Consider the following 23,349-nt stretch of genomic DNA (forward strand, 5'->3'; position numbering starts at 1 on the left):
CAACCACACCTATCACTCTCCACACCTTTCTTCATAAACCATGACCTGCTTGGTTTCCTTCTCTCCTTACCCACCAAAACACCCTCAAACCTGCTCAAAATAAGGCTACTTTGGGAACTCTTAAGAAAAACAAAGCAGTGAAAGCAAAACATATTTACCAAGACAAGTATTGCAGTATCACATACAACTAATTCATTTTTTTTCATGCACAAAACTTCAAACTAATCTGAAATAATGCTGAGATTACAGCATTATAATCACCCAGACTCCATGAATTCAGGAAGGCTGCAATTTACTTCTTACTTTGCAGCATATTTGACAAATCTCTTAAAAATAATTACATAAAAAACAAACTTTGGTACAGCATTTCTAGAAGATACTACATAGAGATAATCCAGAGAGAACTGTTAACCGAGCTACTGATTAGTCTCTGAAGAAAGGCAGAAAAGAAGCCCTTTAAGTGGACAAAAGCAAAGATGTAATGGAAGGTTTCTCACTTGTTCCAGCAGGTACCTATACACACGCAGAAATGAACAGCTCTAACAGAGCACCCCTTACTAAAGATAGCCAGACTTCAGGTCCTAAACTGGCACTGCTCTTTAATTTAGGAAAGGGGCACTATACCAGAATCTAAGGCAAGCCACCTCCCACAGCTACTAATCTTCCTAAAGTAAAGGGAATAGAGGTTCAGAGGACCATAACAACAATCCTAGTCTGGTTATGTTACTGTTTCAATCATGTTAAGTTAATACTGCAATCTTTTTTAAATATTTTGGGGAAAAGCATTGACACCAGTAAGGAGGATTTACCCACACAGCTAAATTCCTAATAAATTTGTACACAAGCATTTCCCAAGATATAGATTATTACCCACAATTATCTCCCAGATGAGATAATATTTCAAATACCACAAGCCATTCCTGATTGCTTCCCTAAAAGTTAAAGTTTTCTCGAGCTACTCAAAAAGTTCACAAGTTTCTTCACAACCTGACTGCAGCCAAACGTTCCTCTTTCAGTGTTTTATCGATGCATCACTAGTTTCTCTTCAAATACACACCACTGTTATTCAGTGGCCATTCACAGCACTGTTGCACTATTCTACTCTTACTGCACAGAAAACTTGTTTCATAAGTGACAGAAGCACAAGTCATCAAGAACAGAAACAACCATAATTCAAAGGTACAACAGTCCATAGTAGTCCAAAGAGAAGAAATTCTTTGTGTGTTCCAGTCAACAGAATAAGGTCTAGAAAGGTGTGGGGACAGAATCTGTAGAAGCCATTGCACATTCATAATGCTGCACGTTCCAGTAGAAGCACTATAGACAGAAGCATTAGGAAACAGAAACAAGCACATGTAAGCTAAGGAAGTACATTCATATGAAACTGAATAAAAGTATTCTTTTAAAAGTAGGACAAGCCTTCAGAGTAGCAGTCCTGAAAGTTAGCAAACTCACTTGCTATTAATCAGAAGCAATCTGGTTTGGTAAGCTTCCAGGTTGCAGTATCATCACTCTTTTCACTGCTAGAAAGATTAAGTCTTTAACTTTTGCAGTTTGGAATGACTTGTGCAGCTCTAGGAAAATGAATCTTCCACATCCAAAAGATCTGCAGCTGACACCCATCCCATCATACAACAATGACTTTGACAGACTAGAAGTAGATCTCCACTAAAAAAAAAAAAAAAAATGTTCCATAAGTAAAAGTACCTGAAATGCAAATAAGGATTTGTTTTGTTTTAAAACTGAGCTATTGAACAACTAGTAAATTCTTTTGATTTAAATATATGTTTATTTTTCAAATGAAATCTACAAGTACCTGAAATAACTAGAGAAAAGGCTGGTCAATTAGATTCATCTCTATTAAATACAGAAAGTTTGTATTTTGCAGAGATTTTAAAGACCAAACCACTGAAATCACAAAAATCATGCAAATATCTGAAATTATTTTCTAGAAAGTCTTAAACCAGATTACTATCCTATTCATTAAATTTATTAGTTCAATAAAGTTGATATATCAATTGGGGAAAGGGGAAGACTCCCTCAAGCTTTTTTGGCCTACTGGATTTTACAACCAGTAAACGTCACTCCTAGAGACCTCATTATTAGTCTCAGATTGTGAACAGAACTTATCAGAAGAAATAAATAAACCATAAATTTCTTTTATGAAATCAGTTCTGAATACAAAGGATCTGCACTTAAGTATGTATTGCTTATATTTGAAGACAGTTTTAGAAATTGTTTCAAGTGCTTTTATCTTTTTCTTTTCACTAGTTAATTACATTTACTAATAATTTGTGTTCAGTTCCTCTTAAATCAAAATCAAAGCGCATTCAACTTTCTGTGGAAGTAAAGAGCAACTGTAACACGCTGTTTAATTTAAGTTACATACATTTGAAAATAAAGGTATACATAGTATACTCTCCTTACTGGCAAGGACACCAATTCATCTTATAACTAAATATACCAATTAAAATATGCTGGTTTCAGGCTATCAAACAAGCACATTCACTTCAGCAGAAGAGCTAGAATGTACAAATGGAAAAAAAATATTTGACTCAAATCACCAGTGTAGTGTGGTGTGCATCAGTGTGTTACCACAAAATCCAAAACACTTTAAAGCTGCTGAACCGGATCAGTCACGCAACTGCCAATATGTGCATCATCCTGTTCACATTAATGACTCATCACAGCAACAAGCGGGGTTCTCTGTATTGAACTACTACCCAGCAAAGTCACACTGATAAATGCAGATAAACTACAGAATTGCAAGGCAGGAATCACTGAAAATAGTTAATTCGATCCCACATTAGAGTTGTTTTTCTAACAGGTTACAGTAAGCATTTCACAGCGTGAAATAATAAAAATTCGTAGGTATAGATCTGAATGGCAGAGTATCACACCACAGGTAACTGTTCAGAAGGACAGGCAGTTCACACAAACTGCAGTGCTGAACATATGAAATTAACAATGAACAATTTGGGTCAACAGAGTAAATACTCTACAAAACATTACCAATAGCGAAGAACAATCCATTCAACAGGTATGTTCTGACAAACCATACTGCTTGTCTAATCCAGATGCATGCAGTCCTGGATACAGCTACAGGCAGAATAACTACCACCATAAGGAACACAGGATATCATGCCAGACTAGATGAATAGCCTTAAACTACAAGTGCTGAAAGAATGTCCAACAGCATTTTCTAAATTGGTTGACTATAAAACAGCCTATGACTGTCAGGTAGGGCAAAACAAACCCCACTCTTTCAGATGAAATGTAAACAAGAATACATTTAAAATTTTACATGCTCTTTAAGAAAGACAAGGTGGACTGCAGTTACTGAGCTATTTTGCATCTACTGCCTGCAACAACAAAAGCTGGATGAATATATGCCCTTCTCTTCTGCAGGGTCAAAGCTCAGACCAGACATGCTTTTACTCCAACCCCAATAAAGCAGTTCATTAATTTTCACTTTTATTCAGAACAGAATAGCACAACCATCTTGCAATGAGCTGCCAGAATATCTATAAACTCCCAAGTTGACTTCTAACCAAGAAAGAACATGTTTTATCCTATCCAAAAGTTGTACAATACAACTGAGAAGTTCAAGAAAAAAAATCACTAGTGAATCTCTTCGAAGAGAAACACGTTTCTCAGCATTTTAACAAGCAGATCACTTCCTACCCAAAATGTGAAACTGAGTAGAGGGTAGGACAAAACTAGGGACATTGCTTACTTGTTACACTTGCCTAAGAGTCAACATTGTCTTTAGGCTGCTCTGAGTTATTTTAAATTTGTAGTACAAACCATCTACTCTGTTGAGTTAACTCAAAAATCAAACCTTGAAAGAGTGACCCTCCCTCAAGAGATTCTCACCTGTTCAAGTAGTGATCAGTATTACCACCATTCACATCTGTGTTTCCATGGGTTTATCTGGAAGAGGAAGTTCCTCCAACAAACTGCAAATCTTTCTTCCCCCACGGAAGAAAAAATCTCTCTCAAAACAGAATCAAAGGTACATAAAAAAAAAAAAGAATTTTAAAAGCCCCTATGATGGAGAATCTATCCTTGAATGGGAATCAGCTATCAGTATCAGAACAAGTTCCTGCTGATAGTATCTAGAGACCACCAGAGCATCCAAATTAAGGAACTGATCTTAAAAACAGTATATGTTTTCCCCAGCTCATAGTGCCAGCAAATCCATAGTAGAAATACACAAGTAAAGAGTGGCAACACAGGAAAAAAAAATTAGAAAAATAAATTGGTTGAATTTAACTTCCCAACAAATCAGGTTTTCTCCTGGTGTAATAGTAGGTGGAAGGCTTCAGATCATCTCAAACTGTCTTAGAAAAAATACAGGTTAACAGAGCTTCAACCCCTCCCTACTAGCGTTTCTGCCAATGTTCATCTGATTGCAGGAGGAGTAGATTCAGAGAGCTAAACCAGAAGAAAATTAAATCCCTAAACCAGTTCACTGCAAAAATCATATAAGCAATAGTGCAAGAAAGAGGACAAAGGGGGTGCAAACACAGGACTGCAGCAGCATCAACTTGACCGGTTTAAAGCTGTCATGGAACAGTACTCTGAGTATAAGCCTCAAGAAAAGAGGATCATCGAAGGGCATCAAAGGGATCATTTTGGCTCCCAAAGCATATCTGCAAGTGACCAGGATTCCAAGCAACTTATACATTCAAGAACACGTGCATTCTAGATGAATGCTCATGATTTATCTGAAAACTTTTCCATTGTGTTTCTTGTCCCCTTACAGTAAATTTAATGCTGTTCTTTAACATTATTTGAATTTTTCTAAAAGCTTCAAACTTCAGATAGATTTAATTAAAATGGCAGAATCAAAATATTTTACCAGTGTGTCAAAGTGAACCTTAAAATAGAAGAATGGTTAATAAGGATAGGAAAAGAAAAAAAAAACAAAAAAGGACACACATACACACAACAGCCACCTATATTTTCTCATTCTCTTCCTTTTGCCATCTCTTTGAAGTACCTTTTACTAAAACATTAGGGCCAAAATTCTAACCCAGATATTAAAGATTTTTATATATACTCTGCATCTGTATGTATTTCAGGACACTCCTTAATCTGAACTTCAGGCTATATTAAACATGAGTACTGCACATACGTTGCAACATAACTTTTCCACAAAATTTTATTTCACCAAAAGACAATTCTAGGCCTGACCCAAGTTTCATAAGTATTAACTTAATACTTTTTATGCCTGTGTCTCATCTAATTGAGCAGAAGTGATTGATTCGTTTCAAAGGGGGAGAACTTGATCTGTACCACAAGGAACATTGACATTTCTAACGTCTGAATTCAAAAGAAAGATGGTACTTTGTAACGCTCGTTAAAAAAAAAAAAAAAGGCAAAAAAAAGCAAGAAAACAAACCTCAAACACATTTTAGCACCATTGCAAATCTGGTGAGAGTAGTGATAAAGTACTGATAATTATATTACTATATAGCTATTGAACATTCAACTTTGGCTGCAAACGTCCTATTCCCACACTAATTTCTCTGTACTAGGTTTTGGTTATCCTCACTTAAAATAGTTCAGAAGCTGAACAGACTCTTTTCAGTGGTGCCAAGCGACAGGACGTGAGGCAACAGGCACAAACTGAAACACAGACACTTCCATCTGAACATGAGGAAAAACTTTTTCACTGTGAGGGTGACAGAGCACTGGAACAGGTTGCCCAGAGAGGTAGTGGAGTCTCCTTCTCTGGAGATATTCAAAACCTGCCTGGACGCGATCCTGTACAATGTGTTCTAGGTGACCCTGCCTGAGCAGGAGGGTTGGACTAGATGATCTCCAGAGGTCCCTTCCAACCTCAACCATTCTGTGATTCTGTGAAGCAATCACTGCTTACAAGTATATAAGCAGATGTACACACAGGCTTTAGTTTTGTGCTTTTTCAGTCTGATACAGCAAATCCTAAAAGAATAACAAGATGAAACAAACTAACTCAACCAGTCACAATATGAAACCCCTCTTTAAAGCTGTCCCAAGCTCTTCTGTGGCAAGTTTACTTCAATCCACGCCTCAAGGGATACAAGATAAGAGTCGGACAGATAGCATGTTAAAAAAGCTGAGCTGAGGAACAAGAAACATTCTCAGGAGCACTAAGAGCCCCTTAACAGAGAGGACCTCCTTAGAGGGCACAAAAAAGTCAGAAGGGCCAAGTACAAAAGTTACATTTTAAAAGGTAAGTCAAAATAAATGTATCCCCTCTCCAAAGTGATAGAATACAGCTGAAAAAGACACATGACACGTAAAGTTTAATAAAGAGGAGAAGAGAGGGGACTGAAGCAACAGAAGCCTCTGAAAGGCAAGTAACTGCATCCTGACTGCGTAAAACATTTACAGTTCATGTAAAGCATGTAAAAATCTCAAAATACCACTTTGATGAAGAGATAAGTTCCATATTTCACAACAGTAACGTATATTTATCTTTTCAAGTTTTTATTTCTGTGTGAAAACTACTCCAATACTACAATCCCTCCCCTACATTTCATCTACCTTCTTGTGGTCAGACATCAGTTTGGCAACTATCACTGAACTATAATCTTTTAAAATCTATTTAGTATTTGAGAATTATCACCAGGGAACAAGCTTGTTGTTCTTACATCTTCAGGAAGTATTGCATGTACTACTTGTCATCTGAAAGCTCCAAATGTTCATCCACAATGTAAATAAAAGTTCCACAAGAGACTAGAATGAAGGCAAGTAACCTATATTAAGGTCCCGTTGGGGACGTCAATGGCATATGTATTTTGCATAGCCATGGTCCTTCATGTTTTTCAAGGAAGCTTTATGTTGGTCAATCATTAGACAATTGTTTATAACACGGAAAAAGAGCACGTACCATTTGACAGCTAAGTTTTGCACCTCACCATTTTTATCTTCCAGTAATTTCAGAATCATCTTCACCACCTTTCTTTCGCTGTCATCATCCAACTTGATAGAATCTTTCTGTAGTTCAGTCATCAAGTCATTAGTAGCCATAAACCTGACAAAAGACAGTCAGATAATTATTATTAAAAGGATAGGGGTTATTCATGGCGCTCATAGGTTTTGTGAAAGTCTGAAAACCCATGAGCCAAACATTAATAAAGGGAAAAACAAAAGTGAAGCTGTATTTATGTGTTTTCCACATTTTCTTCCCTTGTGCAGACTAGTTTGTTTATAGTCCAGACAATGGTTAATCATGCTTATCCAGCTCTCAATCCAGGGGTGCCATACTAAAGACCAAGATTAATTGATAGGAAAGCTGATTTTATTCTCTTGATCTCTCAGGAATTAATTTAACATTTAATGCCACTGTCACATTCACCAATCCAAATCCAAAATCCAAAAACAGTGAGAAATGACTTTCCAAAAACATTATTTTTATGCCTTTCATTTCTTTTTCTTCCTAATTTGTTTCCATTCTGTTGTTCTTTCATGAATGTCCTTTCTTCTCAGGAAAAGTAATACAGATGTATTACTCAATTACGAATCCCATGGGCTTCACTACCAATTCCAGCTCCCATTCAGACACAAAAATTGTCTGTAATTAAACAGTTATGGTTGACATTTGGACTTCAGACACATCAGCCTCAAGCAGACATCACTTAAGCTCAGGTCATACTTGGAAGGTTATCTCTACAGCCTGACATGCTAGATACTCTTTACTGAAAATGAAAGCCAAGCCTCTGCATAATCTTAGTATGTACCGCAAACATCAGATGTCTACCCTCACATAACGGACCCCAACTTCTGCTGTCTTTTAATACTATAATTCCAGTCTAATAGTTTCAAGGTGTTTCTAACTAAGATAAGTTAAGGTCTCACTCATTTTTATTCACTCCAACAGCCCCACTGAAGCAAGTCTGTAATCTGACAGGAACCAGATGTGTACATAAACAGATTATAAATGCGAATGGCATCAGCCTTAAACAGAGCAAGGAAAAAAAGCTACTTAATAAGTAAAGGTAATGAACAGATAGGATGGGCATAAGGACATGCACAAAGTCATGTGATATTAGAACATCTAAAAATTGTCTCATGTTACAGCTATCTTTACCTCCTTTTCTTAAATCTGCTTAATAACCTCCCCTCACTTCCTCAGTCAACAGTTCTCATTTCCTAGCCTTATCAGTCCACTGATCACCTATTTGTGGCAATTCCCTAAACTAAGCGGAGCTTGCACGTCCTCAGCCCATCAGCAGCTTCTGCATTCAACTACAACTGCCTCCTCCTGGAAGACTACTCCACTAAAAAGAAAAAAAAATAGCTGGAACTTAGAACCATGGTTCTGACTGGTCTAGATGTAGTCTGTAGTCACAACTGCTTCCTCCTCAAACATGATTATCCTTATATGTTACCAAGCATCAGCATATGAGTGGTGCATGTCAGTAGCTTTTAATACCTTACACTCAGAGCAGTCATTCTCTTCCTCCAGCAAGGAGTATAGTTTCAGTATAGACTGCAACCTGGCATTGAAGCCACATGACAAAACAAACAAACAAACACACACCCAAACACCCACACCCACCAAAAAACCCCTACTTCCCCCACAGCCACAAAGTAAATTGCCATCTTACATTACTGCTCATTTTAGAATTGATGGCTGAGCTTCCGGGCAACAACCACCACAAACAATAGCATCAGACAATTTAGCTTATCCAAAAAAAAAAAAGGAAGACTAAGTTTTACAGTAAAATACTTACTAGAACTGTGACTTGTAGACAGCTCCCTGATATCAGGAAGTTCACTACACTATCCCTCTTCAGATATATGTGGTCTATGAATAAAAGCACTTACAGTTACCAGTGCTGAGAAGAACTATTTTATTCATTATGCCAATACATGATACATGTAAAGCTTTCATAAAAATTGTTACTGCATAACAAGCAGTTTATAAAGGCCCTATCATCATTCCATCTCTCATACTTTTAAGATTTGTAAATTCAGTTTTCAATCTACACTAAAAAAGTGTTAAAATATTTGAGAAAGCTGTTCAAAGCTCCTAGAACAGGTAATTTCTAAAGTGTGTTCTCCCAAAGCAATTACAAAACAAGTTTTAACTACGTATAGCTGGGAAAAAAAGCGCTTGCTACATCAACTTCATTTGGCAGGTGTGACCTACCTCTCTTACGCAAAGTTTTAAATCCATTAAATTCAGTATTGGAATCAATTAGAGCTTTTTGTAAGTCATTCTCCCCATAAACACAAAATGCAAATCTCACTTAATCATACAAATTGTTAAAAATTAAAAAAAAAAACTTCAATGACTTTTCTAATAAAAAAAGTTTGAATCCGTTCGTAATACAATTTAAATGGCTCAGGCAATACTGTACTGTATTTTTTTTAGACTAACCAATTTTTTTTTATTTCTAAAGTTTCTAGTCTAAATTCTCCAGGTCATCATGCTGCTACAATCTGAAAGAGACTCACATAAAAAATATCATCAATTTATCACGCCTGTGTCCAGTGCTACAACAGCTTTGTCAAAGCAAACAAGATATTTGTTGACTGATTTGAATAATCACCTCTATTTTTTAGATTTTAATATATTAACAAAAGAGTTTTTCAGATGTAAACATGGTCTTTAACTACAATCTAAGCACTGTAGTGCTGCAGCAATGCAATCAAACCCAAGAGTATTTTATGCCTTTTCATCTGTTAGCGTTGATGTACCTACTTTGACAGATAAGACGTACAAATGAGAATTTCCGGATGCACAAACTAGAAATGCACAAAGTAATATATTTTTAACCTAATGATTTAAGAAGTTTTTTCCTAGAACTACTGTGTAAGTACATGATCTTTGCTGTTTACTAGAAGATTGCTATACCATTTTCATTTTCTAATACTCAATGTTTGCACTTTATCTGCTATTAATTTACTGCAGAATAAACAAATGATTCAAGGAAAAGTAGTGCTCTTGTGATAGACCCTAAACTTAAGAAAAAAAAAAAAAAACAGTCCCCATAAGAGACAGAACCCTAGTCATGCTAAATCAAGACGCACAGACTATCAGAGATCACACCAAACTGCGCGAGTCCCAGGAGCACAAAACCCCTCTGCCTGCAGGATGCGGTATCCAGGAGGCATGAGAGCTTGAGAAGTTCGAGCCGGCCGTGCCGGGCGGCCCTGCCCGCCCCCGTTCACAGAACCCCAGCATGGGGGCTTTCCGAAGCGGGCAGGGACCCCTGGAGGTCACCTCGCCCAGGGCCAGCGCCCGCGGCTGCTCGGGGCCGCGTCCCCTCGGGCCTCATCCTCACGGACGGCGACCTACAGCCAGGCGCGCACCGCCCGGCCCGGCCCGGCCCGCCCGCCCGGCGGCCGCGCGGCTCCTCCGGGCACCGCCACCGCGCTCGGGGCGCCCCGTCCTTCCTCGGAGGGCAGGGAAGGGGCGCTCGCCCGCGGCGGAGGGGACAGAGGCCCGCGCCCAGCCCCGGAGGGGGCGGAGGGCCGCCGGCGCCCAGCCCCGGAGGGCCGCCGGCGCCGCTGCCCGCCGCGAGGCCGGCGCAGCCCGGGCTCCCGGTGCCGCAGGCCGCCAGTACCTGCCGCCGCCCTGGCAGCGGCGGCGGCGCCAGGCCCGGGCGGGCGCGGGAGGCGGCGGTGGGGGCAGGGCCGGGCCGGGCGGCGCGGGGCCGGCGGGCGGGCTCGGCGGCGCGGGCCCGGGGGCGGCGCGGGGGTCGGGGGCGGCTCGCACCTAAAGTCCTTGTCGCTGGACGTCATCTTCTCCAGCAGGTTGGAGATGTGGTACGAGGCGCTCGCCATGTTGACGGACCCGGCCGCGGGGGGGGAGGGGAGAGGAGGCGGCGGCGCAGGATGCGGCGTCTTCTCAGCCTCGCCGGCTCCACCTCGCCCGCTGGCTGGGGACGGCGTTCGCGGGGCGGGCGGGACGGGGCGGGCTGCCGGGGCGGCGGCGGCGGCGGCGGCGGCGGCGGCGCGGGGCCCGGCGGGGGGAGGGGGCGGGCGCACCGCCGCCTGCTGCTGACACGGCGCGGGGGCGGGGCGGGCGGGCACCCGCGGCGGCGGCTCGCGCTTGGCGCCGGGTCAAAGGTCGAGGGGGTCCTGGCGCCTGCCGCCCTGCCGGCGCTCCTGATTGGGTCCCTCGTTGCGTGACGCCAGAGCGTACGTGACGCAGAGCGTGCGCGAGAAGTTCAGGGCGCCGTTGGAGAGTGGCGGGAGGAGGGGGAGGCGGAGGAAGATCATTGCGAGGCTACCGAGGACTACGAGTCCCGGCATGCGATGCGCCCGTGTCGCAGCCGAGGCTACTGGCGGTGCATATCGGGATTTGTAGTTGGGGTGGTCGGAGCCCTGTCGCGGCGCGTTGCCTGCTGGGATGCGGAGCCTCGTTTTGATACAAGACCGGAGCGCGGTGTATTGGGGCGGGTGGTTGGAGCGCTGAGGGGTGGTTGAGCGGTGAGTGTGCTCGACCCGTTGCCACAGGGACAGCGGGGGCTACGGGCGGGGCGGTTCTCGGTCTAATGGAATGGAAGTCGTAAATAAAACTCCCCTGTAATACGTTTGGCCTAAGTAAACGTCCACATCTAATAGGTTTGCCAGCGCCCTGAGCACACTGCGGTGCTCTGCCTGAGGCATCAAGTGTCATGCTTTTGCCCCATGGCCGTTACAGACCCACGACCTGCCCCGGTATTTATGGAGCCCCTTCCCTTCAAGCTCTTTCATAATTGTGCAGTGTCTCCCATAGTAGCTGAAAATGTCAGCTGGAAGGCAAAAGTATTTATATCAAAAGCGCAATTTTCTTATGTGGATAAAGGTATGTTTCTGTTATGGTTGCAGAAAGCAGCTCAAAAAATGATCTGAGTGCTGTCAGAGGTCTTGGAAGCCAACAGACAAATTTGGAGAACTTATCTTGATTTTTCCTTTTTTTTTCTATTCACATGACTTTAAAGCCCAACTCATTAATGAGAAGAGCCTGGCAGCAGTATCCAGTTGACAGTTATCCAGGAAAAGGAAGTTTATCCGGAAACAGGTGCAGATTCCTCCCCTCAGCTGTCTTCTTTGGCTCAGGCTGGGTGGTCAAGGCGCAATGCTTGAGCTATTGTGGTATGTGTCTGTTTGTTGTATGTGACTAGCATGTTGTATGACAGTCCTCCTGCACGTTGGAGGAAAGCTGAGGTTGTGATACCAGTAGCCATGTAAAATAAACATCCTTTGTTTACCGTTTTTGTCTATCTCATCATTGTTCATGTCAATCTCATTACTTTTCAGGGCCTAACCCTCGATCTTTGTAAGCCTGGATATGAAGTGGTAGAACTGGAGGAAATAGTTCCACATGCTGTCAAAACAGCCTACCAGCTACCTAAAGCCTACCCACTTAAGGTATATACAAAAAAAATGGGAACATGAAATAGTCTTAGTCCTTTCAGTTATATGTATATATAGAAAAACTCCTAAAGAAATGCCTTTTGAGCCTTTTTTATATTAAAAAGAAGTTTTGAGCTAAAAAGAACATTTCTTTAGAATAAGCATATAATAGATGCAGCTTGTAGGCAGCCTTTCACAGCAACTGAAGAAAAGCATGTGCACTTTACTCAGTCCATGGATAGAAATCATGTATGTCTCCTACACCGTCTGTCACCCACTCAGAATGTACAAGCAACTGTTTTGAAAGCCACACATGCTGACTTGTTTGTTTCTCTTTATCACCTTTTTTCTGGCTGTTCATGTTGGAGTTTCAGGTTGTCATACCCATCTCTCTTTTCCTTAAAGGTTCTTCCAGGACAGAATAAAGATAGAAATCAATCCAGGGTGTAACGGTCATGTCTTCCCTCTACTCAAAGGAAATCTTAGACTGGAATATATATATATCATCATCATCATCATCATCTATATATATATACTTAGTATATATACACTTAGATGATATTAAAAGCAGGAACTTTATCTTTTCCTCTGTATGCAAGATGTAAGTATAACCAATGGTCTCTAGCACATCCAGGATGCTATACAATCCTGAACACTTTTTAAATGCTTTTAGCATCCTTTAACAACATCCTTCCCGTGCTGGTTTTTATAACTCAGCAACTGCCAGCTTAGCCTGCCACTATTTAAACCTGGTTTCATGTTACTAACAGAAACATAGGCTGTCATGGAGACAGCCAAAGTATTTTTTGTTCAAGTACATTTATTACAGTTGGGAGTCAGCTATAGTAGATGCAATGTTCCGGAGGAAGTTAGACACAGACAGAGGCTGATTGAGAAGAGATTTTCTCCAACTGATAGCAGACTTCACAGATGGAGTGCTACTCCTGATCTGTTCCCTGTAGACACACATATTAGAGGCTCTTCATTCATTCACAAAGATAGCTGAAAGCTTAATTAAATGCTGGAATCTGAAAGGATTTATCTTGCTTTACACTTGCAGATATATTCCCCAAATGCTGAAGATGAGAGAACAGAGTTCGTTTAGAGATGCATTCACAGCAGTAGCATCTGAAGCCTCGTCAATTTGCCCTTTCACTTCACCCGGGAGTTCTGAGCCCAGCGATCAGGAGAGGAAGCCAGAAATATGCTGCATGTTCACACATCAGCATATAAAGAGCTATACCACACAGCTTTACCAGGCTTAAAGGGAATCCTTTTGGATGACAAATTTAAAGCTGGTTATCAGTTTTTACAGCTGGTTTGGGGGAAATAAAAGGAAAACTGCTGTTCAAATGCAGCTCACTGCTGTAAACAGATATTTTGAGCCAGAGATCCTTACTGTCTTGGTTTATCGCTAGATAGGTGACTGACATTGTAGCTCTGAACTTAAATCTTGAAAAAGATACTTGGAAAGCAAGTCTTTAAAAGCTCTTGGCTAATTATAGTAACAAACCACAGATGGTGTCAAAGAAGTGATCTAGATTTAAATATGAAAGAAACATAAAAAGGAATGGTATGGCATCTTTCAGTTAAAGCAAACAAAGTGAAGGAGCAAAATAACCTACAGTAGAACAGTTATATGAGTAAATGTGTGTTTTAAGGCATTGAGGTTAATGTTATAGTACATTATATAAAATATTATCACCCAAAAGATGGAGTTGGGTTAGCTATAGAACAAAAACCCTTGAATTTCTTGACTTGGAAATCTTAACCATAACAATGATCTGTTTAGAGTTTTTTATTTCCCTTATTTTCAATTTTTCTTATTTTTAAAGTTAGATGGCATTCCATAGCAAATAATAACAATTTCCAAACTAGGCCACATTTGGAACAAAATAAATCATCTGCTATCTTTGACCCTATAAGCCACAATACTTAAGTTTTTCTTTTTATTAAAACTGAAAAAATATTAATGTGAAAGTTAAATGAGAATCCCAAAACATCTTTCCAAATGCACTTTAAAGCATTGGTGTTATTGTGTTGATTCTTGCTTAAGACTGCTTCATTTCAGGACAATAGAACATACCATCTATCTCATTTATGAGTAATTTCTACACATTTTCAGAGAAGTAATACCTACAGCTGTAAATTAACTGGCCTTTCCTTCCTAACCCAGATAAACCCCTTTTGTAAAGCAAAGGAAACTGTTTGTGTGTATGATCATTCCATGGGCTTTGAAAAGAGAAGGATTGGGAAAACACTACTGAAAATAATATATGCATCCGGTTAAGTAATGGACTGAAGCAACTGTCAAATAGGCTGAAATTGCCTCTCTAATAGAACAGAGTTCCAATAGCATCCTCAACATAAGATTAAGTTTCAGGAAACATAGTATCTTGAAAAAAAAAGTATAACAGTCTTCTGATTACAAGCAGAAAAACACCAAACACAAATGCTTAAAAGAAATCTACATTCTGGTTGCTAAATGCTGCACAGCTACTTGCAGCATTCATGGTCAAAATTTTTCAAATATATGACATCCTCCCAAAATTAAAATGAATCCTTCAAATAAAATCCAGTCTGAAATATGAGCCAGAAATCTATTTTCCAAGATTTTTCTCATTTTATTATTTTCATGTTGAATGAATTCAGTTTACAGATGAAAGATCTTTTTTCTTCATTACTACCTCTTCTGAAAATCAAGCCAGGGTGCTTTTCTTTTCAGTTGACCATTTACACTTCCATTTCTTATCGCAGCTCTAACTTTGAAATTCCTTCAGGGCAAATGATATTTCCCTCCAGGTGAGCACACCCCAGCTTTCTTCATTTAACAGCCTCAGCAACTCTTGTGCTAGAGACACTTGCCTCAAGTAAGCTTACAGGTGTCTGTTTAGTTAGAACTTAGATGCTGAACAATACTGTTTGTGTTTCACAAGCAGTATAAGCACAATTTTTTTTTAAGTGTTTTGACTATTCAGCCTTACTAGAACCAGAGATAGCTGTGCTTTGGATTCTGTTTATTCTGGATCCCACAAGTCAGGAGAGCCTTGACCATATCGATAACTTAGAAGCTGCTATATTAATACATTGGCTAATTACAATATGAGCCAATGTTTGTCAAAGCTGATGTAAGAGCGAATCTGTTTAATTTTGTAGCATTGTAATGCATTGGTGTTATTGTGTTCATTCTTGCTTAAGACTGCTTCATTTCAGGACAATAGAATGTACTATCTGTCTCATGTAGGAGGCGATCAGTAACAGTCAGTAAAGATGACAACATATAAAATAATTATTCCTTCATGAATCAAGGTGAATATAGAGGGCTAAAGCTAAACAGGAATGCATAAGTCTGTGGAACACAGTGTAACCTTTGCAGAGTCTGGCTTCTTGGAGCAAAATTGACTCATCCAGAGGATCGTCTAAAGTAAAGTGACTCAGTGATGCTCTGCTCTTGGAGCAGATGATGCCAGTTGCCAGCCTACATCGCTCAGACAGTGCACGTTGTCCACTGTCTGTCAGGATGTGGCTCTGCTGGCTGCCACGAACTGACTCATATTTGGGGCTTTTTCATGCTCGGTGAACGTTTCACTAAAGGGCTGTGTTAGTCTTTAATTCACATGCTAGAGCTGGAAAGCCTCTTAATATATTATATATTCTTTTCTATTAAATTTGCTCTTTGAGAAATAAACTCTGATTAATAGTAGTAACTCATTATATGCTGTCATCCAAATTCTCGCATCAGAAGAATCTAAAAACATCCTCTGATTTCCATACACACTCTGCAGATAAAACTTCTCCAAGAGTTTCCATACACAGTTCACATCAATTCTTAGACCTGACATGTAATATCTGTACTGTTCAGGTCCCACTGAACAGAAACACACACTTGCCAGTCTTCATTAGATGCTCTTCTGAGACTGAGAACCTCTATTTCTGATCAACTCAAAATTTCTTCGATTTTCTTACCTAACTGAAGAAGTATTTATAATGCATAGGAAATTGTTATTATCCACACAGTCTTGTCAGAACAATACTGAGTTCAGTACTGATTAGAAGTCATCTTTGTAGTTTCCTTTCGTTACTTATTTTTGCAAAGAGAACAATGACACAGCACTGTAACATACTGAAAAATTGCTGTAAGACTGCTTTTGCCATTTCCACCCACAAAACTGCCACTTTTTCCTTCAAAATCTTTAATCATAGGATTCTTTGAATTTAAGCCTTAAAAGGATGGCTGTTAAGATCTAACCCCCAGAGCATATTAATCTGCTAACTTGTGGGAAAGCTGCATAATTCCTTGTCCTTGTTAGGGTTTTACCCAGACTTGGATAACTCAGCCTAGCTCATCAGAATCAAGAACAGGTTTCTTTTTTTGTACTGGAGGCAATGCTGCTGCAGGGGATGGAGTCTTTAGACTCTCTGAGTTTTCTGACTGGCCTGCGTTTAGGTCATGGTACCTCAAAAGAGACAATGGTCCCTTCAGCTCCACACTGAAGGGCTTTGTGGAGGTCAGCCGCCACTTGAACAGAAACAGGAGTTATTTTAAAATGTAAATATTCTGACCATAACCTATTGAACCTTGGGGCCTGGTTTATTTCAAAATGATTTTGCTTTTTGATATAATTAAGTAACTACATGTTTGTGTGTTAAAATTAGTTAACACAGAGACATAGATGTGAAAGTTTTTTAAATGCATTTTAAAAGGCTATTCATATCACTCTAGGATTAGTAGCCATACATTATAACAGTAGGGTATAATCTAAGGTTAGGACAAATACTAGAGGGTGTATGTTTGAACTTGTCAGAGCCACTGTTAGAATTTTTAAACCTTCCAAGTATGTACAATTTCTGTTCTATTCATAATGAATATGTATAAAATTGAATAGGACTGCCAAGTATTGGTGGCTCATTTGTGAATTTATGTATATGAATTACAAACGCAAAACACAGTATCAAAAGAAGCAAAAATACTAGCCAAGAATCTTATGTATCTCATATGCATTATTCAAGCAGTAAGAGGCTCTTAAAGAAAACATCTGCAATTAGTTGTAATACTTCTGAAATAATTACATGCCAGTTAGAAAGACATATATCGAAAAGAAGATGTTTACATTTCAAAACAGTGTTAGAAATACCTCCTTTTTTTTCATTATCTCTCTGGGAGTTAATGATGCCAATAGTTCTGTCTGAGAGAATGCATTTTTTAATAACTTCTATCAAAAAAGTCAACCCATGCTGCTATGGTTTGATGCGAAGGCATGCCATTTCAAAAAAAAAAAAAAGTTCTACAAAACTTCTCAGTCTTTTCATGCACTGAAGTGTTGAGCTCTGTTATTTATGTCAGAAACAACATCCCCTGCCTGTCACAGTCAAGGTGACCTATTTGATATTTAATTTTTTGTCACTTCTGTGGTAGTGCCAGTTTAAGCTCATAATTTTATCCCTGTATTCAGCTAGAATGATACAAGATCAGGACTTTGTTCTGTTATCATGCAGTAATGCCAAAATTAGACATTTCTGTAAGATTTTTATGTTACCAACCAGTTCTTCGAGAGTCTGAAACTAATATATTGTAAAAGCAATGTCATTTGGAAGGATGAGATATAGAGAGACAATTGTATGCTCACATATCACAAGATAAAGATGACTTTGTCTTGCAGTGATTTGTAAGAATGTCCTCAAACTCTATTCTTACAATATTTCTGGAGGCAGTGCTTTCATTGGCAACAGAAGGAAATAAGCTTGTTTCTTCATTGTCTTGTACCTGATGTTGTCATTTATGCCAGTGCATTCTCAGTGTAAAAAGGCTGATACAGTGGCATTTTGCAGTCCCTTTGTTTTTTGATATGAATGTATTTGCTGTGAATAACGGCACTGTCTGCAGCCACGACCGGGCATGGAGGGAGGGATGCTGCAGTTTTGCAGTCCCTGCTCACTCGCGCAGTTGTGAAAGTGAGATGCAAAGACAGAACCCCTGTGAAAGAAGGAATTAGTGTCCCCCGCACTCTCCATCTAAGCCTGTCCTGCTGAGAAGCGAAGCAACAGATCTAGAATCACGTACCACAAGCTGCGATCTTCACTCACATTGTATGTGGCTGAAATTTGTTGTCTTTTTGAGATACAGGATGCTTTTGGTTCCACATTTGCTGTTGTGAATAAGCTACAGATGCTCACTGCTTTCAGTGTCTTTTCTCATGTTGCTCCCATTCCTTGCTATGGTATCTCTTTCCCTCTGCTTTTTTACATGGTGTCCACAATGTCATCCTGGGAATCCAGCAAAGGCCAAGAAGCAACATGAGATCTGTATTATGTTAAATTTACACAGCATCAGCAGCTGAGGCTGAAAGAGAACTTTCGTTATCCCTTAGTATAGAGTCTCAGGCATCTAGCTGAGAAGCTGTCATACCATCTTGAAGGAAAAGTGTGTACATACTTCAAGGTCAGCTTGTAAATATAGCTATTTTATTGCAATGGAAATATCCAATTTTAGTAAAAGTTCAAGATCAGGGCATTACTAGAAGGGTAGGAATACCTACAGGAGTCATTTTTTCAGCTCAGAACTGTTTGTACACAAACCGAAGCAAAGAGTTCTTGTTTCAAGAAGCCAACTCCAAAATTACATTTCTTTGTGATGACTCATCTAGCAGTGCAGTAGTGCAGTACCTGCAGGGCAATTAAAGTTGGTTGGCAGTGATCCATGGTATTGCATACTTGTAGGAGAACGGTGAATTGTGTAAGGTGCTTGGAGTTGTGAGCCATCTTGTTTTATTCAAGGCTGGCTTAAATACAGCAAAGCGCTTAAGCACATTGCTTAATTTTAAACCAATCAGATTATTCTTATGGCTTCAAGTTAAGCATATGCTTTCATACTTTGCTGGAACAAGACGTTGTTGTATAATGCAGGTATATCAAGCAGGGAGAAAATGCGTATCAATGTTCACTGTATAAGAGCTGAGACTCAGTAATCTTTCTTTAATTACTGTGTTTATTTTACACACTTCAGAAATCAGGAAAAAAATAATTTTTTCAGTTTTCTTAGTGAGGGCCCAGTTCTGCAAAGTTCTGAGCCCAGGTTAGCACTAAACAATATCAATGTCATTTGCAGCATCAGGCAGGGTAAAACCCTGACACATCTGCAAAACCAAGTTGAGCCTAGGAGGTGGAATACATTTCCAGAACTGCGAGGACTGATTGAATGTGGCATTACACCCATTTGATTGTCTTTTATTAGCAACCTCCTGGATGTCCAGGTGGATAATTCAGAGCAAATTTGCTCCTTTGAATGATTAGAAACTGAACCGGAATGAAAATCCATTTTTGCATCAATTGCTAGACACTGACCAAAGGAGCAAATATTATGCTGAACCATGTTCTAATTTGTGGGAGGATAGAAAATGGCACTCCAAGTATTTATCTTTCAAGATAAAGCATTGGGTCATGTATGGTCCAGTGACAGAAGAGACAAGAGCTACACGTTGCAATTATGCCTACATTTCCCACTAAGTAAAAGGTCTTGTGCAAAATTGCTCTGGTGGAATTTCAGCCTTGAGGTAACTTTTGCACTGGCTGCTCAAGACTTAAACTATGTTGAAAAGAAACTAACTCTTGGGGTCACATTTGTTATCAAATGACATTTTTTGTTTATTTGTGTAGCTAGGGCTACAGAATTAAAAAATCTTTCTCTTCATTTTGAGCTTTACTGTGAATCCTCATCATAAAATAATTTCCTGGAGTCAGTGAAAATTCTGAGGCTTTAAGCTTTATAGCAGGAAAAAAGACAAAGAGAGCATAATTCTTCCTAGATTTCTCTACAATAACATACATGTATTATTAATACAACTGTATGAGTAATTCTATATTCACCAAAAAGGCACTTAGGTACCCCAAAAAGGCCATGGCTGAATACTTCATTCTTTCATGGGCATCTATTTTAGCTACTTTACTCCCTCCCCCCTTTTAATGACATTGTTGTTACCTAATTTTTATGTCAAGTACCAATTCAGTATTCTTCATGTATGTAAAATGTATCATAAGAGCAATAAGAAAGTGAGAACAGTGGCTACTTTTGAAAAATAAGGTTTATGAATGGAGGTGTTTCCCAGCATATCTTTTCTAGAATATTTGCAGAAGCTTTTAATGTGGATATTCTTAATGTAGAATAATATTTCGATAGAGAGATACTTGATGAGAGCTACAGTTCTTTAACTTCATGCAGGTCATATTCCAGAATAATTTATGTAGATAAGCTCAGTGACATTCAGCAGTAAAAAACTGTATAATTATCTACATTCACAGTTTTTACTTTAGAGGATTAGCCAGTAGAAATATATGTGCATGGCTTGGAAATTTTTAAATAGAAAAAAGCTGACTAATCAGAGCCATTGACAAAAGGATGAAGCAATGACAGCTGAATATACACTACCATTCTCAACAAACTAATATGAACAGGTCAGTCCCTAAGTGTTGCTTCCTTAGTGATCCTTTTGATTTTGACATCCCAAGATCATTTACTTAAGCTACTACCTCTTCTTTGGCACTTACAATTGGTGGCATATAGAGTCAGATAAGCCTCAGCTTTTCATTCTTTTTTCCATCAGGGAGTAAAATTTCTATGTAAACATGATCAGATGATGATTCAAAATGGAATCTAGTAATTCAATTTTTTATGTTGTTAGACCCCTCAGTCTTGGTGTACATTCACAGTTACTTCTAACTGAAATCCACCAAACTTGGTATCTCATGAATGTGTGTTTTGTGTAATTCTCAAGAAAATCTAATGTCAGAGGTTTAAAAAGAATTATCTCAATTCACATGTCATCTTAAGAGCCATCTCAAGTTATGTTTAATATAAATGCCTAAAGAAAAACAAGACTATACTTCTAGGAGTGGGAGCGAAATAGGGGTTCAGCAAAAAAATATTCTCTGGTTGGGCTGGAGAAAGGACATCAAATTGTATAAGAGTTATCAAAGTATTTCCAGTGATTAGGGAGTGCAAACAAACTGCAAAAGAAATGAATGTTGCCCTAAGTACTGAATGATAGCAAGAACTAATGGAGGCAATCAGCCCCTCTTTCTTCCAGAGAGTCACCTTTTATAGTAGAGGCAGAAAAATGCAGCAATCTTAACTTATAATATGATGATGGAAGATGCAATGAGAGTGATATTCCATTACAGTTCATATTTCACTTTTCAGTGATGATCAACAAGTTCAACAATAGCTGAAATCAGATTGTTATAGGCAGTTATTGTTTCAGCTGCCATTACTTTTTCATTACTTGCTATCAGTGAACATTTTCAAGCAGCAGATCCAGTCTTTAACTTAGCTGTGTTCACCTGATGCACCAAGACACATTTAGAAAGGAAATGCTGAAAGAAGGTTTAATAAGCACTGATTTAAACACGGGGAAGACTTAAAAGAAATAATAAAACCAGTCTGCACTGAATTACAAACAGGAAATAGTTTCATTTTGCTAGTAGGGCTACATAAAAATAAAGACTCAAAGCAATGGATGTATTTCAAGTCCAATTGATGCTGACAGAGTTAAGGTTCCCAATACGTAAAGTTGAGTCACACTGTATGCCAGTTGTGGTAGTTTTTCTCTTGCCCATAAAAAATCTTGTGATTCCAATAATAAAAACAATTTCACTCAAATGCTGCAGCTTTATTCTTATCCCTTCAAACCAAACCCAAGGAACTGATGGCACAGAAGATATCAAAATTATACATCACATCAGTGCAGAATGATCTAATTTGCCCTGATGCAGAAGTCCTGAAGAAATACACTGTTAAGGCGATCCAATCAGCCAGGGTTTATTCTTTTCCTGTTCTAGTTCAGAAAGAAAAAGAATCATCTGAAAAATAGAGCCATGCCCTCCAGAGAGTTATCTTATCATAAAATCAGTCATAAATGGAATGCAGAAATCTTTCAGGGAAAACAGGCATTGAATCCACCCTGGTGTTGTTATCTTCATTTCAGAGCTGCTGTAATGATGTTTTGGAGGAATTCATAATGAGCCTGCAAAAAGGAGTAATATGGAAGTCTCGCTTCAATTTCATACATGAGTTTCAACAACAGCTCTCAGACTGAGACATTCCTCTCTAATGGTAGCAAGCAAACCTCTGCCTAAAGAACTACGTCAAAAAAATCTTGCTGACATAACTAGAGCGTACCAGAATGCCTTCAGACTTCATTTGGCCAAATGCAAAGGTACTGAAGTGTGTTGTCGCTGTCTGATTCTCATAGTACAACCAAGTATGAAGGTGTAGAAGGCTCAGTGTGTTCGCAATTGGGCATGGCCTCTTTTGCATCTAGGATAGGGATTCAAATCCAAAAGAAGTGAATACATGACTCGGTGTGTTCGCTGAATACAGTGGTTCAATTCTGTTGCCATCTCTGCTATTGCAGACTTGGTGTCAGAGTTCCTGGTAAACAGGTATATCGCATACAAGATGTCTCACCATAATTGCCACTCTTATAACCCCCAGAGAGTAAAAGATATAGTGTAGACTGGAGCAGACACCCGGAACAAAAACTCCCATTAATTCTTTAGGCTGTTCCCCTTTGGGCAACAAATTTACATTGAAGAATTTGGCCAGAAATAGCAAAAGGAAGCTTGTAATGCTACTTGCCACCTACAGCTTTTAGTACCAGCTTTTTGCTTAGTCAGACTTGGTTAATTTTGTTTCAGTATTCTTCATGAACATTAGAAGGGCATTTTCAGGCCTGCATACGATCATTAAATGTCAGCTAAAACCAGCAACTAAGGAAATTAAAGCAAGAAGTCTGTTTTTTCCACTCAAGAAAATACATTTCGATTTGCATTCTACTTCATCCTCTCTTGGTAATAATTTATTCTTTAATCTTGTGCAACAGGTCATTACCCTGCTTAACAACCCTAAATCTAGATGTTTTTCCTTTAGAGAAATGTAGTGAAAATCAAGAGGGGAAAATACCAGTTCTTTCTTCCACTAAATCTTCTCTGATAGTTCAGGAGAATATGTGG

General features: G+C 39.3%; 1 protein-coding gene and 1 long non-coding RNA gene across 3 annotated transcripts in view; one reads left to right on the plus strand and one right to left on the minus strand.

The window, feature by feature from the left end:
• CAND1 (cullin associated and neddylation dissociated 1) overlaps nucleotides 1–10,883 on the minus strand; it is a 29,252-nt gene extending 18,369 nt beyond the window's left edge. The window contains exons 1-2 of one of the 2 annotated variants that reach the window (XM_067313879.1): nucleotides 10,721–10,883; nucleotides 6,884–7,027 (exon numbers count right to left, since the gene is read on the minus strand). In XM_067313879.1, coding sequence (XP_067169980.1) covers nucleotides 6,884–7,027; nucleotides 10,721–10,788 — 212 coding nt within the window. In that variant the 5' untranslated portion in view covers nucleotides 10,789–10,883. Of the gene's footprint in view, nucleotides 1–6,883; nucleotides 7,028–10,720 lie in introns of those variants that run through there. The other variant, XM_067313883.1, reaches the window with a different exon arrangement.
• Nucleotides 10,884–11,317: 434 nt separating this feature from the next.
• LOC106488488 (uncharacterized) lies at nucleotides 11,318–14,926 on the plus strand. Its single transcript, XR_001293193.2, has 5 exons — nucleotides 11,318–11,436; nucleotides 11,931–12,084; nucleotides 12,250–12,360; nucleotides 12,751–12,946; nucleotides 13,406–14,926. It is a non-coding gene; the product is annotated as an uncharacterized lncRNA (long non-coding RNA).
• Nucleotides 14,927–23,349: the final 8,423 nt, after the last annotated feature.

This window comes from Apteryx mantelli, chromosome 1, assembly GCF_036417845.1.
Source record: "Apteryx mantelli isolate bAptMan1 chromosome 1, bAptMan1.hap1, whole genome shotgun sequence".
Classification (NCBI taxonomy): Eukaryota; Metazoa; Chordata; class Aves; order Apterygiformes; family Apterygidae; genus Apteryx; species Apteryx mantelli.